The sequence below is a fragment of the Plectropomus leopardus genome, chromosome 17 (genome assembly GCF_008729295.1).
Source record: "Plectropomus leopardus isolate mb chromosome 17, YSFRI_Pleo_2.0, whole genome shotgun sequence".
Taxonomy (NCBI): Eukaryota; Metazoa; Chordata; class Actinopteri; order Perciformes; family Serranidae; genus Plectropomus; species Plectropomus leopardus.
In genome coordinates, this window is record NC_056479.1 from 9,290,362 (window position 1) to 9,309,411 (window position 19,050).

The 19,050-nt window shown below is 39.2% G+C and overlaps 1 protein-coding gene across 1 annotated transcript in view; it reads left to right on the plus strand.

Moving 5' to 3' along the window:
- The window catches only part of LOC121957147 (speckle type BTB/POZ protein), a 100,072-nt gene extending 96,906 nt beyond the window's left edge, over positions 1 to 3,166 (plus strand). Inside the window, exon 12 of the mRNA XM_042505670.1 lies at positions 1,717 to 3,166. Coding sequence (XP_042361604.1) covers positions 1,717 to 1,861 — 145 coding nt within the window. The 3' untranslated portion in view covers positions 1,862 to 3,166. The remainder of the gene's footprint in view (positions 1 to 1,716) is intronic.
- Positions 3,167 to 19,050: the final 15,884 nt, after the last annotated feature.

Genomic DNA, 19,050 nt, shown 5'->3' on the forward strand with positions numbered 1-19,050 from the left:
AAAGTCATCTTTAATGGAAAACAAAAAGAAAGGACAAATTAGGAATGAGTAACTAAAGAGAGCAGTTCCTCCTTGAAGGTCTGGTGTGTAGGATTTAGGGGGATATCTTTGCATAGATAAAATAATGTAATAAGTATACTTTCTTGGTGTTTAATTACCCGGAAAAAAAAGGAATCATTGTGTTTTCATAATCTTAGAGTGACCCGTTTATATCTGCATAGGGAGCGGATCCTTGTTGATCAATATCAATATGTTGCACTGCCAAAAAAGACAAACCAAACACTGACTCAAGATAGGGCCATTTGTGTTTTTTTTCCTTCAGCCACCATAGTTAGAAACTCCTCCAAGAAGAGTAGCATCAGAGAAACATTGATTTGTAAAGTGAAACAGCATTATTTGTGTTTTTACCTACTTAGATCACCATGTCTGTTTCTTTTAAAAAGGAAGAGACCTCTGTGAGTTATTTGGCTCCCAATAAAAGCGTTTTTAACGTCTGGATCATAAGTTATCAGAGAAAAAAGGTGGACCACCAAGAGTGTGTAGTGCTCGAGCTGCCCATCTCTGACACACAGATGTCAGATAATTCTGCTCCCTTGAGAAAAACCTCCTTAACGTTAATCACTGAAAGAATTTGATCCCAGAGAAGTTTCAACTGGTTGCTATCTGCAGTCCTCACCGCTAGAAGCCACTAAATCATGCTAAAGTTTACACTACAAACCTTTAATAATCGTGCTGTGGTTTCTGTTCTAACACAACCTCATAAACTGTATATCACCTGATGCTGATATCTCTTAGTCTAATTGAAGTATTCCCATTATGTTTGTAAGTAAACCAAGACGGAAAAAACATTCAATTACAAGTAAAAATCCTGCATTCAACTTTTTAAATAGAATGGAATAGAATAGGACGTATCTTTGTTTTTCATGTCACTAAACACAAGAGATAACAACAGTAAAAGCAGTGGTCATATTGCGCATTTAAAAACAGTTTGTGTCAACCAAAGAACACAAGTATTAAGTGCAAAATGAACTATATATTTTTATATAGATGTCATAGATATATAAAATATTATATAAGTAATCAGTACCCATGTTGTGCCCATGGACCATGTTATGGCCACTCTAGTCAACATATCACAGTTTACATTGGTAAACAAACCATAAACAAATCATCAATCAATTTTAATAAATACACATGATAATATATGATTAATAAAAACCATGGTACCAGTGGCAAAATACAGCTGAAAGACTGTGAAATAATAAACAATATAGAAGAGATTTTTTTTTAAATATCTGCATTACATAATTATGCTTATTTTTTTCTCTTTTCTCACACTTTTTTGTCAAATGGTGTGAAATGCTGTAGAGCTTTACCTCCTATGAACTCTAAAGAGTCAAGTATTTAAATGATTTAATATATGATATGACAGATTTTTTAAACGAATTGCCTGCATATTTATGACCGCTGCCTTTTATTTGTGTGGTGTTATTTCTCTCACAAAATGACCTCTGGGGTTAAATATTTAAAAATATAAAGTAAATAACAGCTCTGCCAGCTGGTATGACAAATCCTTAATGTCTCAGAGCTGCACTGCACACAGATGGAGTCAGAGAAGCTGTCGAGAAACTTATTTGTGTGATCGTCCATTTTTTTGCTTTCCTTAAACATTTTCCACGCTTTGTATCTCCTCTATTTGCCCTCTCTCTCTGTCAGTCACGCAGCTGATGTGATGGAGACGTCGAACTGGAAGTCCATGGTGACCTCTCACCCACACCTGGTGGCTGAGGCCTATCACTCCCTGGCCTCAGCTCAGTGCCCCTACCTGGGTCCCCCAAGAAAACGACTCAAACAGTCCTAGTGGTCCGGGGAGGCTCTCCTGTCCAAACCCTGCTGTGTCCTCTTGTACCAGCAACCTCACTGCTCCTCCAGTCCCACAGCATCCACAGACGCCCAAGACTGAAGCCCAGGACTCAGCTAGATATGGCAGAGGAAGGCCACTCAGCCAGGTCGCCCAGAGAATAACAGGACTGAAGCAACAGAGGAGGTACTACACATCTCTGAAGGTGGTGGGGGTGAATTCTATAAGATCTAAACCTGGATATTTATGGATCGCAAACTCAAAGCCTCACATACACCATACATCTTTTGTCTTCAGTATTGGAAAGCTAGAACCATAATCTGCGAGTCAGTCACGTAAAGATTTGATCTTCTGCCTCAAAAGGAAAAGTCAATGCTGAGTCCCTGTAAATACAATACTGTGGCATATTGTCTTGTACAGCGTCTCGAGTGTTAAAGCCCAAACTGCTTTACTGTAAAAAGACAAGTGAAGAGGATCAAACAACCTGAAACTGAAAGACTATTGTTCCCATTGTTGATTATTTAAACAGTGTTTTCTACAAAGTCTTGTTTTTATAGAGCACAAAAACAAATACGAACACGTTTTAATGTTTATTCAGTCTGTGCCTTAAGCCGAGCAGACACTGTGCAGAACAGTCGCCCTCGACTTATTTTGGAATCAGGACAGATTTCTGCCAGATCGGTTTCTTATCTGACGTGCAGTTTGAGGGGGGGTCACGATGCCAGATTAATTGCCTGAACAATCAACGATCTGGTTGTCAGGCTATTTGGATTTCTGGCATGTCAGAAATTTTGGTCGGCTGTCTTGCAGTTTGAGCAGTCCGATTTCCCACATGGCGGCTGTCAAAATATCCGTTATGAACTGTACTGAGTTTGTTTTAATATTATTAGAGAAGTGACATGTTGTGGCTGAAACTGTCGTCGTGACTGAGACTGAGCTGTGATAGAAAACTGAAGATCGCTGCAGAACAGACAATACTTGTTGTCTTCATCTTCCAGTCATCTGAGGCTCTGTATCTTTTCTCTTCTTATTTTCCATTCACAGTAAAATTGCACAAAGTAATGCTGGCTTTCTCTTTTTTGCCAACATTATTGAGGATAAAGTGGACTTGGTTGAATAAACTGTACCGGGATGTTTACTGGACAACCATGCTACATTCTTTCATTTAGTGTGGGCAGCCACTGAGTTTACCAGGGCAGTCGTGGAGGGGGCAAAAATTTGTCTAATTACCCCGATTGGGGGGGTGTTAAGTTTTAAGGTGTTTTAAGTAATAGAGTGCCCAAGGGATGATGTTTTTCTGTAGGCTGATGCAGGAGTTAGCATTGCCCTGGTTCCCTCTTCAAAAAGCCTATGGGATATTTTCATTGGATTTTGGATTAGGGCAACAAGTAAACTGTAGTTTACACATTTGTTCAACAAGATAATCTTCAGAAATGAACAGCACAACAACACAATTTTTCAAGATTAAATGCACTTGCCAGAAGTAAAAAGCTAATGTTAGGCTATAAATGAACTACACTATAGTTGCACATCTTAACGAAGCTTCCACAACAAGGCTGTAAGTAGCCACATTCACTGTTATGAGAATCTGTGGTGTCATTCAGACGCTTATTAGCAACTGCCCTTTTCAAGACCATAAAAGGCTCAAAGTTCATGACTGGGATATTTACTTATGTATTTTATGTCTTAGAACAAAGTGTGAAATTGTTGTATTCAAGACAGGGGAATTAGAAGTGCTAAAACGCTAACACATTTCCAGGTTTAAGGACTCATTCCTCTGGTTTTCTATTAGTGTCGTAACTAAATTAAAATTTGCTGAAAAATCAGGTGACTGAATAAGTGGAAGATCTCTGAGGCCCGTCTCACACATTGTACACCATGTCTTGTCATGTCATGTCTTTGCCCAAAAAAGAAAAGGTGTGTGAGAGAGACTTTGATCCAGAAAATAAGGGCACGTTGCCCACAGACACTGCTCATGCATAGGGCCCAGAATTTGGTGCTACGCCACAGGAATTAACACAATGTAGAAAATGGATAAAAACGCACAGTGTCCACCCACCTTTAAAAAATATGTCAGATGAACTAACCATGGAAAAAAAACTTTTTTACTCACCTTTTTACCACAGAACATTCCCTTTGACTGAAGCTATAAAATACAGATGTTTGAATTGTATCTGGCTCGTCTGTGTGTCTTTCGTCCTTGATATCTTCATTATTTCTCATTATGCAGTTTGGACACATCCACCAGTTACTGACTCATTAATGCACAGCATCTTTCAACTTGCTGCCTGATCAGTGTGTGTGAGGAACACATTTCAGTTTCAAGCTTAATCCTGTCATGATCAAAGTTCAATCCCCAGTGCATGTGCTGCTCACCTCAGCTGATCACAAGGGCTCGTATCCAGCTGTTCTGTGTGCAGACTCGGCTCTCGCTCACAGTCACAGGCCTCTTTGACTTGGCCTTCGTGGCCTTGCTTAGAGAGCAGTTAGGTTGTAATCACTTCAGAGAGAGCTGGACCTTTCTCTCGGACAGTATCTTAACAGGGATTTCTCTGTGTTGACCAAAGTTGATGCCCAGAGGGCTTTAAGGAAGCTCATCCCTGAGCCCTGCAAATCGCTCCTCATCAAACAGTCAGCCCTGGCCGGCGATCTTTGGGGAGACTCTGGCGCTCATCAAATGGAGAGAAGGCCATTATTTGTGATACAGACAGAACACTGTAGCTTCATGACAGACCTTGTATTGGTAGGACTGATGATTCAATTCTGTCATTTATATTTGCTGAGCGGCATCATATTTTGGAGATATGGTGATCGAGGCATGCTTAATTATTCAATATTACATCATTTTTAAAAAATATATTTAAAGACTTTTTTTCAGGGCATTTTATGGCTTTATTAGAGAATCAACAGTAGTGAGATGACAGTGAATGAGGACAGAGAGAGATGGGAACGGCATGCAGCAGATGTTCAGTCAGACTTGGATCTGGGACATTGTAATTCGTGCTGCGATTAATTCATTGAAGAAGGTTATACTGTGTATACAGTATAGTGTTCACCATTATAGAAAAGTAATGTCAATAGCGATACAAGAAAATGGCATTAGACAAACGTAATCAGTACTAAGAAGTGGAGCCGAGCAATATATTAAAATTGATTATCTTGATAGGAGACTTCAATATGAGGGTTGTCTGTGGTTGTGGTTATTATACTAAAAGTTACATTTGTCTGAGCAATTCATGAACAATGAACACATCACATTATCAGCTTTATTAAAATGTACTGCATGTAAAAGAACAAATACACAGAGGAAATGATGGAACTATATAAACAAGTTAAGATGCTCAGTTGCTCAAAGGCTCTATTTTCTTCTTCCATTTGTGTTTATTCACACTATCCATGTGTTGTTTTGTGCTGTGTGCTTGTGTGTGTGTGTGTGTGTGTGTGTGTGTGTGTGTTAATGACCTGCCAGATGGACCAAAGACAATTATCTATCTTGATGGACAATAAAATGCTCCCTATTGTTACATTATAGTGCTGGTCCATATGACATCAATCAGTATCACATCTGAAGTATATGAATAAGCATATTCATAGATACCGTATAACAATACGGAAAAAAGGCATAATTACATATCAAATGATGCAACTGATACATTCGCTTGGAAGTATCACATTGTTCACAGAAATATGTGAATTATTACCACAGAATATAATATATTATACTGAATAATGAGAAAAACAGCAAAAATAATAACCGCTTAATATAATGTATACCAGGAACAAAATAGAACATTGTGAGATTCATAAAAATAGATGTTATGGAAGAACACCTGTATTAGATTAGACTGTATAAGATGATACATTAATAAAGTGGTAACTGTATACTATATAACTAAAGTGTCTTAGTTACTGAGCTCTGAAGTTTGATGGTGTTTGCTGGGAACATAGCTGAAGTAATAAATATTTTACACCGTAGTACTGAGAAATGTAGTTATTTCAAGTTGCACAAAATTTGGGACTTTAATTTTGGCAATTTTCTGAATTGATACTTTAAAAATGCTTGATTTTGAGTCTCTATGCTGATTTTTTAAGTAATTTTCTTCAAAAAAATTTTTTGAAGATTTTTGAATTTATTAGGAACACAGGAAACATGCTGTATACTTCCTGTGAATATAATCTAATTAATCGTATTTCCATTTCTGTGTTTTGTATGTATTCTGATTTCATGCCTTATTTTGAAGGCAAAGTAGTAGCATGTGTATCCTTGGCTGTTTCAGTGTATTTACCATAAAGGTCAGAGTACAAGGCCACTGCAATTTTAGCTGCTGCTGTTTTGACCACAAAGAAACATCAGACGCTGCCATTGGACCACCGACATGATTTGATCTAGCTTGGCTGACTGAAAAAAAAGATTGTGGTCAGTCAGGCCGTCACTCATCTCCATGGTCAAAACAGCCGCCAAACTTGTAGACAGACACAGGTAGCAACGTCTTGGCGAGTAAAGCAGACGTAGAAGCGTCGCTCACTCTAGCCTTATTTGGAAGCTGGTTTTTGCTAATTCCAGCTCCCTCCTGGTGTCTCCCATGATAAACAATGATTCAGAAAGTGTATTTTTAAATTGCACTGGTCTTCCTCTTTATAAAATTTAGTCATAATGCTGCCAAACATTGTGGCAAAATGCGACGAAAGGGTCACATTCTGGTACCCCTTATATTAATGTAGCATAGCATCCCCTCAGAATAACAGGAGAAGGAGAACAGTGTTTGATAGCTCAAACTACAAAAATTCCTGAATCCTCAAATAAGCCTTGCCGCCAATAATTCAGAGTTGAAGAATGTCCCTGTAAAGGTCAAGGTGTGTGTGTCAGACTAAAAGAGTGTGTGTGAACATGGCAGACATATGGCGCTCTACGAGTGGGCATGCATGTCAGCACAATGAGCTTTTTTGGGAATGTCCCTGAGATAGGAAGAGGCTTTGTTAAGCAGCATCGGGCCTGCCAGAGTGACCTTCCTCATATGAGCTGGAATTTGAAGCATCAGGGTGTGATTTATTTTTTTTTTTCCAGCTTTGATAGTCAGCTTGTGTAGCAGCTTGCAGCCAACCTTCTGTGTCTTTGTAAAGATGTGTGTGTGTGTGTGTGTGTGTGTGTGTGTGTGTTTGTGCATGTGTGTGTGTGTGTGTCTCCATTGGCCTTAGATGAGACCGTCAGGGGGAGATAGATGGAGTGATGCATGTGGAGAGGCGTACTCTGTTGTTATGCATGCTGTATGAGTCTGTCACTCCCTCCCCTCCTCCGTGCTCTTCCTCTTGTGCCTCCACCTTGCCTCCCCATCATTCACTCCTCCTTTTATGGGAGGAAGGAGAGCGAGGCGTGGTGGGTCAATGCTGTGAAAGCCCGTGACAAGCTCTGCGTCTGTGTCAGCCCGCCATCACTAAAGAGGAGGAAGAGCCGGGGCCAAGATTGATGCCTGCTGGTCTGCACTGCCCAACAGGAGGAGGAGGAGGAGGAGGAGGAGGGAAGACAGCAGTGTGGAGAGAGGAAAGTGTTGGGTGGGGGGGTCAGGGGCTTGAAATTTACACCTCAACTATTTGTATGTCAAAGCCACCCACTTGTCACCAAGTCGAGCATCTCTATGAATATAAATATGGTTGTAATTTCACTTGTGACTTTCTCTTGTGTCCTCACAAGATGACGCCAGACAACCTCACTAACACCATGACTCTTATTTGATTATTTTATTTTTCTGAGCCAGATATTTAGTTGTCTCTTTATTTCTTTGTCTTTTTATTTGATCTCTTTTATGAAAAATCATCACAGACATAATGCTGCATACAGTTTAGTGATGTTGCAGAAATCAGCTAGGGGAAATCAGCTCTCCTCTATTCTTATTTCAGAAATCATAATTAGTGCACGCAACATTTAAAAAATCTGGTTACCTGTGTGTAATCTCGTTCCTTTATTGATGTCTGATTTTTTGTTACCAAAGTCATACTTTAAAATGACATAGAAGTTGCAGATAATGCCAAATTAATGGCTGATATAATATATTTTTTATAAGATAAGGCAAGATATAAAAAGGTAAAACTTTATTTATCCCACACTGGGGAAGTCAGAAATAGAGAAAATGCAAAAAAGGGATTTGAATGCAAAAAAAGGATAAAATATTACAAAATACATATGTGATAAAATAAAAGTCAAGTAATATAAAATCTATATACACTATAAACACCTTTTACTTTTACAGATGCTATATGTTCATAATTAATAGTAGCACTGGATAACTAAAATACACACATGGTGTGTGATATTACTGTATAAATATAGATTTATAGCTTATAAATAGTATTGTACAGTAAGTGGTAAGATATTGCACAGTAGGAAACTGAAAATATATGTATGTTCTGTAAATATTTATGATGTGTAAAATGAGGAGGAAATTGTGCATAAGTAGCTGTCAAGTTGTAAGTGATGGGTAACGCTTTATAGATCAGTAGCAGGACAGCTCTTGGGTTGCCAGGTTGAGAAAAATGTATTGGGTTAGTGTGTGTTAGCCATCTTAATTAGCTTTGTCTTTTTAACTAGCTCCTAAATTATTCAGGGAGAATTTCATGGACAGTTTTACCATTTTTCACTGGAAAAAGCATCTAGATCTATTAAACCTGCATTCATTAAATTTCCCTGGCCAGATGGGGGCAGCAAAACAAACTCTACAGACAACACTGGAAATTATCACCTTGTAAGCAACCTTGTTGGCCTGTTTACACTCCTTGGACACAGAGAAATATTTGCATTCCTTTGCAGTTGTGTTTGTGTAAAGAATAAGAGTCCAATATTTTCCTATTAGCTTTGTTTTCATCTCCACCAACTCCCGAGAGAAATATGTGGCTCTTTAGCTGCTAAATGCCCCACTATGTTCAGCAGATAGTCACTAACTTTGTCAGTCTGCTGGTGCTGGACAGGTAGTGTCAGACAGCTGCTTTTTTAAACTTTTCATTGAAAAGCACTGCTTGTTGCTGCTTGAATCAATTTTGATGAGAGCACTGAGCATCGAATAAAGACATCAACAAATCACATGCTGATATTGTAAAACAAAGGCTCCGAAATTAAAAACCAAGATGGCAAACTTGATTACTCATTTTGACCTTGACGATAGTAGCACATACCAGGTCCACTCCTCACATTCTTACCTTTAACAATAAAAGCCTTGGACATACACACTCCATAATGGTATACCAGAGAGAACTCAATTCACTCTGAGCATTTGACTTAAGTCAGCTCAATAAAATAGCTTACAGTATCACCCCTGTTAACAGGTTAGAGCAGCCACGCTGCTCAGGTGCTGCACATCTAAAGAAATGGAGGCTGGCTGAATTTTTTTTCTCCACATGGCGCACTCTTTTTTTAAGCAAAAATAGAAAGGGAAAATGGTCTGTTGATAATTATATTGACTCTATACCAACTTTTACTACAGTTTCAATGTCTTTTTCAGTCACAGACATAAGGAACAAATGTATCTGTTTTTCTCAACCTTTCCTGTTTCTGTTTCAAAATAAAAGCCCTCTCACAACGTTGACAAAATCCCTTCAGCTTGATGATCAGCACCGCTTCTGCATCATTGGAAAAGTAGAAAGAACAAGTAATACTTTCGCTGGCTTAACTGGCTACTTTCCGTTTAGCACATTGCTAACTTGATTGAGGATATATTTTGACCCGATTGACGAGGTTGTGTTGTGACGCTCAAAAAAGTATATTCTCAGATTTACTATCGTCTCATTTCACCATGTAATTCAACAGGAAAAAATCCTTTTTTTGCCACAGGGCATCATTTGTTGTAGTTACACTGTTTGACCACAACAAAAATTGGCTTCACAGCTCGCTGAACTTCCTGGAGGCCTGAGACAAACACTGCGAGGAGTCCATGGGACTGTCACAATTTGAGCCCCTGCCCCACAATTTATTCACTTTAAAATGTTTTATTGAAAAAGTGTTGCTGTTGTCACAAATTCTCATTCTGCCCTTATGAATTGCTGTTATGCAAAATATTTCACATCTTTGTGTCATTCATTTGTCCCTTCCCCATCGGGTTAAGGCCTTAAAACCAAAAGAATGAGCTTAAAGATGCTAAAACAATCCATCAAGTTGAGGGGAACAGCATAGTTGGGTTATAATTATCTGATGGTTCAAGCAACAAGCAACTATTCTCACAAACAGAAGTTCATATGATCCATTTTTAAAATAAAAATATTGAACACAGATTTAAATTTCAAGCTATTAAATGTATCACAAGGTCTAAGAAATCCTTCAAGAAAAGGATTGATACAAAAAATTATCCTATATTAGGAAAATCAGTAATTTGACATTAAGAAGGACAACTCTTGAGTTGTCAGGTTGCGAAAATCCATTTCGCTGGTGTGTGTCATTCAAGAAGACATCATTTGCTTTTTGTTTTTAACTAGCTCTGAAATTGCCCTAATGAACAGTTTGATTGCTAAAAAGAGCTGCAAAGATCAAAAATCTATTTAATCACAAATTATAATATTTATAAACCCACTGAGTACTCCACTGGAAGAAGACCTTATTAATTATGTACTCAGTTTTAATCAATTTCTTATTTAAAGTAAGAAAAAAAACCTTTTAATGAGATATTCATTTTCTAAAAGGACATTAAAATAACTGATTTGGTAACATTAATAAAGCCATTAGTTACAACCTATAAACCCTTTACAAACTATGGATCATTTGAAAAGCTGTGCCCAATCTTGTGTAACCATGAGCGCAGCCTTATGCAGCATTAATGAGAGCAAATCATAACCTTTGTGAGCAGATATTTGACCGTATATATCCCTCATGATATCCCAAGTAATCCACTCAGATGGTATCACCTGTGACAGGCGAGGGGAGCTCAGGCCTTGGGGCAGAGAAATGGAAGGCTGAAGTGACAGGGGTAATGGATGGATAGGGGGATGAAGAGTGATCGGGTGTCATACAGGTGGGATAGGGCCAGACATGGTGAATGAAGGAGCGATGGAGGATGGATGGCCGGAGCACCTCAGACATTGACAGCGTTGAGAGATTTGTCTTCTTTGCACTCCATTTGTCTTGTTTCTCCTTCTCCTCTGTGCCCGAGTGAGTTAAATCTCATAAAACTATTCACTCTGACAGTGCAGCAGCAGTGGCGGCGTTTGTTTTTTGCCGTGATACTGTACCTGCTGTTCATACTTCTCCATGAGAATCCTCCATTCTGAGCGGGTTGTTAAAAGGATTAGGCGACGTGCACAAACAAACAAACTGCAATCCACAATGAACTGTTTGCTAATAACACCGGATGTAGAAATTAGAGAACTAGACATGGGAGTTGAGTCATACTCGCACAAACACACACACACACACACACACACACACGTACGGACACAATTACGCACATATATATGAGCTGCTAATTGCTTTGTGTGCACCAATCCGTCCTGTGAATGTGCCGGTGCAATATTGCGGTGCTGTGGGTGTTTGCTCGGCTCATAACCGCAGACCAATGTGGCGGAGACAAGCTCATATATTAAGATAACCCCGAAACGGAATGGAATTGTATTTCCCCGGTGGTTCAAACGACTTCTGTGGTTGTAAACTGATAGTGGATGAGATTTGGCTTTAATGAAGCAAGACTTATTGTGCACAGTGCAACAGAGGAAGGTGCATGCGTTTCATTATTCGAGTGTGTGTTTGAATGTGCATGTGTGTCCATTTTTTTCCTTAACAAGGGGCGCTGTTATCTACGGCCACATGTTTGCTCATGCTCTCATAGCGGTTGTTATTGTATCACTATTTTTCTTGCTCTGAGTTTGGAGCGTGTGTCTGAAGGGCTGTGATTTATTTTGCCTGAAATAATCAAGCGAAAGGTTTTTTATTTTGTGCACGTCCCTGGTGTAATTTTTTCTCAAGGTTGTGTGTGTTTGTAGGTGTGTGTATGTATAGGCTGTATGAGTGTCATCTTCATCTGTTTATTACAATGTTCCCTACTGGCCACGCTGTAATGAGACCTGTGGAGCCAAGGAGTGATGGAGTTGAACTCATCAGGACGAGACTCGTGGCAACAGAGTGAAAAAGAGAGAGAGAGAGACATGGCAGGGAGCGGTAGTTAATAAAGAGGGAAGCTAAAAGAAGCCACAAGAAATACATAACTAAGTGACGTGCATCATTTTTCAAATTTTTGTTAAAACCTGATTATTGTTGTCTGTAGCTTAATTTGCTTATAGGGTTCTGTTTCTGGTCATTTATCATGTATTTTATAGTGAAATAGCTTAAATCATGCAGGTGATCAAGGTCACATGAAGCATTTTCTTCTTAAAAAAACATTTCCTGTACTTAAGCAATGGCAGCAATTCCATCTGGAATTATTAGCTTACTTACAAAGTCACAGGGGAAACATTTTACTACCCTTCTCCCCCTGGAGTTTTAATCCTACCCAAATAGGGCTGAAGCTATATAATGGCAGGAGAGATGAATGAATGGGTGCCTCAGCCTATCCAAGCATGCAGAGGGGGAGAGGAAGGGAGGTTTAAGTAGAGTAGAATAGAGCCTAAATGTCCCTGAGGGGCAATTTGTTTTACAGACAGGAGTCAGATGAATAGTAAAAAACATTGAAAGGCAAAAGAACATAATAAATAGAGACCATCTTGTGATTGGATCACTCCAGCCATGATACAGCGGTTTCCAATGGCCCTTTCTCTGACTTCTTATGACCCCACCCCCACACCACACCCATCTTCAGACATGTCCTTCATTGTGATGTTAACGAGAAAACAGTAATGTTTTGCGACTGTCTTGCACGGTGGCATCGTTGGTGTGTTGACAATAATCTGTCTACAAACAGAGCTGCCAAGGTCCATAAAACAGACTTCCGTGGTAGTTCTCGCTTCAATGGGTGTCTGTTGTCAGATTTTATGATGATGACACACAAAGACCAGGCAAAGACTAATAAGGTGCTAACAATGCCAGCAGTTTGGATATTGCCGTGGCAAGTAAAATAATAAATAATAATCTTTTTTCTAATGTGCTTTTTTAAACCAAAGTTACAAAGTGCTTCACAATACAATGCCATACAATATAAAAAAAACAAAGTAAAACAACATAATTTGCAGAAAATGCTTATACTTATTTATGTATAAACTTGAAGGACACTTGGCGATCGCAGACCTCTGCCATGGCCGAAAGTGACAAACAATTTGTGTATATGCAACATGATTTGGATCTGTTCCAAAATTTATTGGTCTTCTTTGCCCCATGCTAAATTATTCCACCAAGTTTCATAAGAATCGGGCCAGTAGTTTTTCCGTAATCTTGCTGACAGACAAACTGACAGAGCTGCTTTGGGCTAAATGCTAAAATCAGCAAGCTAATATGACGTTTGTTAACATGACAATGTGAACCAACATTATCGTGTTGACCACCTCCATTCAGTGTGCTACTTCCTAACATTTTCTAATTAACGAAAAGTGCAGCTAAGGCTAAAGTGAATGTTATTTGTTTTGTATGTGTATGGTCATTAATCAGAGTATTGGACAAATAAAGTTTATGAGCTGATGGCTCTATATGGGAAGTCAGGGGTCCCCCAAAAATGAGAATTCATTGTCTGGGCACCAGGAATATCAACTTTCATGATAATCCACCCTGTAGTAGACTAGACATGTCACTACAAAACGATATGAAATAGAAATAAACTGCTGGAGGCACTCATGGAAAAGTCAGGGGATGACCAAAATCTATAGGCTTCATCGTCTGGAGACCACGAATGCCTGTGCAAAATGTAATGGCAATTGTTGTTGGGATATATTTTTACCTGGACAAAAAAGACCCAAAACCAAAGTGCAAACACAAAGGTTAGTACCATTGTCACTGGTCACTAAACCCATCTAAAGAAAATAAACCATATCACATCAACACCACCAGCAACAACAGTGTGAACTCAAATATTACCAAAGAGTTGAATCAACTTCTTTGTGACAATGTGCCAACAAACATTTTACAATAGAGAACAGATTTTTTTTGTAGGGCATTTGTATTGGATTGCATTAGATTGTAAAGGTGTAGATATATAGCCGTTTGATAGAGTCTGTGTCTAGATCAATATCTGCAGTGACAGAAGCTGAAGTTGCTGTTCACAAAACAAAATAACTATGATGTTTAAAGAGTTAAAACAACAAAGTAGAGGAGAGGGTACACCTAATAAATGAGCTACTCTGTCTGGACAAGGAGAGAGAAAGAGGAGAGATACACTGAAGGACATCACAGGAAGAGGGGAAACAAGGGTTGTCTTATGAGCACTGTGGTCCATTTGTTACCTGTGCATGGGTAAATGAAAGCCCTCTCTTAGCCTCGTTAAGCATGATGCACTGCCTCGGCCATCGGCACGGCGCTGATTAAAATTCGCCCTCCGGAGTTTGGGGAGCAGCTAGCTGAGGCTGCACTCCTGTACTCCCAGAGCAAATGGGCCGAAAGGTCACGGCTGGATGACCCCCACAGCCATGCCTTATTTATTTAGCCTTTTACCTCACCTGCCTCCGGGACAGAAGGAGGAGAACTCTTCATTCATGCTCATGCTCATATTCTGGTAATGTACTGCAAACCTACAGCATGAACTGTTGCTGCTCCCAAATGGTCGATACTGCTGCTTGTCTTTTTGAAGGCCTTAAACTGGTACTAGTGTTCTAGTTTGATTCAATTCCACAGATGCAAAAAGGTTTAATATAACAATGAATGTAATACTTACATTTAGTGGAGAGTCTCCATCAATATTTGCTGGTGGCATGGCTCAAAGGATGGAAATGTCAGTCTGTCTGTTTGTTGTGATCTTTCACTTTGTTCCAGACTGAAATATCTCAACTGATGAAAATGATTTCTGATGAAATTTGTACAAATATCTATTGTCCCAAGACTATGAGTATCTTGCACCGCCAGCAGTTCAAAGTTTTCAGGTATCTGCGAGCATCTCTACATCTATTTGATGATTTGTCCCAGAATTTTATTGAGACATTCATGTTCCCCAGAAGACGAATCCTACTAACTTTGGTGATCCCTGTACTTTTTTTTATTGCCATCATGAGCTTAAAATTTGTTGCTCAAAGTGAAATGTCTCAACAAGTTTTCATGTGTGTCATCATCAGGTCATAATTTTGATTCGTCCAATACTTTTAGGAACGGGTCTAGGAACAAACACATGGTGACAAACCACATCTAACCCTTTTCCGCCAGATTAGTTCTGGTTCTTGAACTAATGCCGTTAGGAATTGCTGGAATCTGGTGCTGTCCAGCGAACCAGCCTGCGTTTCTACCAGTTTTGCACAGAACAAATGTAATCAAAGATTTGTTATCAATGGAGAGCATTGCACAACAGAAGTAGACATTTTTAGCAAAATTGCAGATTACATGAATTACTTGCAAACTCTAAGTAACTCTATGGTTATTACTGAAATTTTTTTTTTGCCCCCAAAACAAGTATGGACCAGATATTAATGTGACCACTGTACACTCTTTTTTTGTTTGATGATTTCTCGCATGATTTCTCCATCATTGCTTTCTCCTTTCTCTCCTTCCAACCTGTAGAATATGACACACCCACCACACTTATGGTCAAGGAAAATTTGCTGTTTTTTGGTTACACTCACAGATTTTTGAGTTATGGCTCAAAACATGTTTTGTGGAGTTACTGTGACCCTGACCTTTGACCATCTGAGTCTAATTAGTTAATTTTTGAGTCCAAGTGGACATTTGTGCCAAATTTAAGGCCATCTTCAAATATAAAAAAAATGAGGTGGATGCAAGGTCACCAAATTCTGATCAGCTCGTTGTTGATCACTTGCACAAGAATGAGAGGAACACAAGGTCAGCGTGATCCTTTAACCTGATCAGCTTATCCTTGAATCCACTTGAATGTTTGTGTTAAGTAAAATGAAAATGGTCGCAATGCTGACCCGCATTGTCCAGAAGTATAATAAAAGGAAGGTATTCCTGAATGGTGAAAAGATGTAAAGCAGCAGATTTAATGTTCAATTCTACATATACGCTTTTTCCCCAAAACATACAGAAATGTGACCCCTTTGCAGTCACCAGCATTTTTTGCAGTAACTGTACCTGATCACAAATACATTTTTATTTGTAATTTTACTATGTAACTCTTTACTGGATATGAGGAACTGTCGTTGAAATGTGGTGCAATTTATATTTGTCGCAAAACTGATGCACAGATGCACAGCGTAAAAACGACTTCCAAAATCTGAAGAAACTAACCTTAGTACAGACTCAAGTATCTGGACCAAGTGTGAAAAAAAAAACATCGACAGTGTCCCGGGATCTAAATGTTCATCCAGATGATGTTCCATCCTGCCAAGAACAAAATTCACAAGGAAGCAAGCTTGCAACTTTTGGGATAAATTGGTATTGGCTTCCAAAAACCCACATCATCAGTCACCCACAGCAGACCTGATAAACTCAGCTCGCTCTGTGTAAAGAGTCTCTGCAACCAGAAGGAAGTAAAGCTTAGAGAGACAGCAGACGTACACTTTTAATCTCTCGCCTGTTTCATCTCGTCTCCTCCTCTGTCGGCATCAAACTCTTTGATAGGTACAAGCACCAACTGTATAATTACTCTGAACATTTTGGGAGGCTGTGAAGAGGATGTTACTGTCATTTGTTGCTCAGGATTCACAGATATCTGCATGTTTGTGTTGTAGGAGAGGTGGCACATTAAACTACATAAGGCTGGGTTTTTTTTGTAAAGTTACACTTGTTTAGTCAACCTGCAACATGCTGCAGGATAATCTTGCCTCATCTGCCCACGTTAAAGTCTGGTGTTAGGTGTGTGGTCATTGGCAGCAACTCCAACCATATCTACAACTGGAGCTGTTTTGTGATGGCATATTTTAATTTAACTGATGTCCCTCGGCCTGCTTTGTTGACTTCCTCCTAAATTAGTGATTTTCTTCATTTTCCAGCATGCTTTTTGACAACCAAAGAGAAGAAGATCATCTTGCTTTATTTAACTGTGTGGTTGTAGCTGTGGAGATGACTAAAAGTCATCACTAAAAGTGATGTGGACGGGAGGGCAAAAGATAATTTCATTCAAGAAAGACTTGACTTGATTCCCTCATAAATTATTTCCTCAATTGCTTTGATTTTGACCGTCTATCTGCCTGACTGAGAAAAATGCACAACTGAAAAACAAAATGATACCGGCAATGCAAAGTAGTCAGTTTTTGGTCAAGATCGAAATTCAGAATGTCTCCTGATAAGACTGAGAATCTGCAGCCATGCCAGATGCTCTGTGTGTCTATGCACAGCAGTGCTCTAAGCTACATGCTAACATGGGCACAGTATGTGCTCACAGTGATGCTGTTAATGATACCATGTAAACCAACTTTGTCTAAAGTGTTAGCATGCTAACATTGATATAAAGTACAGCTGAGGCTGATGGGACTGTCATTAGTTTTGCAGGTATTTGGACATAAAGGAAAGTACAGGCACGTTGAAATTTTGACTTCATGTCTTTAGATGCAATGTTAGAGGATCATCAATTATTATCAGCATTATTACGTCCTAACATGGCAAAATATTTTCTTGTCTCTCATTTTTTTTTTATATATATATATATATATATATATATATATATATATATATATATATATCGACTCTTGTCCCTTGTTGGACTTTTTACTACAGTATGTTTAAGTGTTGGATATTCATATTAAATGTGGCCAAAGTTTCAAATTATGTGGTTGATGTAGACCTATTTAAAAGTTTTACATTTTAAATACTCTGTTTGCAACAATTGCTCTTTTGTATTTTTACGACAAGCTGACTTCTGATTGTGTTAGATTTCTTTATCTGCTCCAGGCACACTACTGCAAGTGTTTACATTACGTAGCATACACTGCTAAATGTAGCTAAATGCTAATGTTAAGGAAGCAATGCTCTTCCCTGACAATGTTAATTTCTGTCCTGGTGTCAGGTCATATTCCTGCTGGAACAGCTCCGGTAGGACATTTTATTGGTGGTTTTTCATGGTAAAAATCATTGATACTCTCCATTACAGTAAATCCCTGGCTTCAATGACGGTGCTGAGACACTGAGGTGTGAATGACCCGCATACACTGACCAAGCAGGGCTTTTTTGGGAGGAGGGGCTTAAAGAAAGAGGCGCTAAAATAGGGCATTTCAGACAAACAGACAAAGCGAATACAGGTGTTTAATGACAGACAGTGCGTGAAAGAGAAAGTGTATTTTGAATGATAAAGCATGCTGACATATTCTAGTAAAAAGCCGTTATACATGTATGAACCTGAAAATTTGTATAAAAGATCCTCTTTAAGGGACATACATCGTATTTGTTGAGACATTTCACTGAAAACCACAAATGTCCACCTCATAGTGGCGCTACAGGAAAAGTCAGAGAATGACCAAATTCAGTGGGGTTCATCCTCTTGTGACCATGAATTTCAGTACATAATTTCATGGCAATGCAGCCAATAGTTGTTGAGAGATTTCAGTCCAGACCAAAAGTAGTGGACCAGCCACCTGACTCTGCTATGCCATGAGCCATGCTGTCAGCCTGGTTAAAGAACCAGACGTTGGCTCTTTTACATTTTTTGTCTCTTTGGTACTGTGCTGTGATTCAAAGCATAACTGAGTATTCAGGTTGTGAAATGGGAGCAAACTCGTCTTCTTGATGTTGTGCAACATGAGTTATGATTCGTCTTTGTGAAGTTTCAAACAGTTAACTCTTGATGCCATTTGGAGTTGCGCCTTTTAACTGAATACAGTATTTGATCCCCCGAGGAGACGCCTGACATTGCTTTCTTCTCACCTCTGATATTCTCTATCCAATTTCCCCCCTGTTCTTAACACCTTCCTTTGCATTGCACTCATCCCTCCGACTCTGCCCATCTCACCCCTCCTTCAAGTCAATCTCTCCTTCAGCGTCCTCTCCCCCGTTTATAGTTCCTTTTCTTTTCTGCAACCCAGTCATCCCTCCCTCTAGCCTCCCTCATCTTCATTCCCCTTTGTCTCTCTCTTTCTCTTTTCTCCATCTCTGTCTTTCTTCCCCCTTGGTTCGCGGTGCAGGTCCGGCGAGGTGTAATTGGGTTGTGCTCTGTTAGAGAGCTGCTGGGAAGAGGAGCTTTAATCTTTAGTCTCGCTCAAAA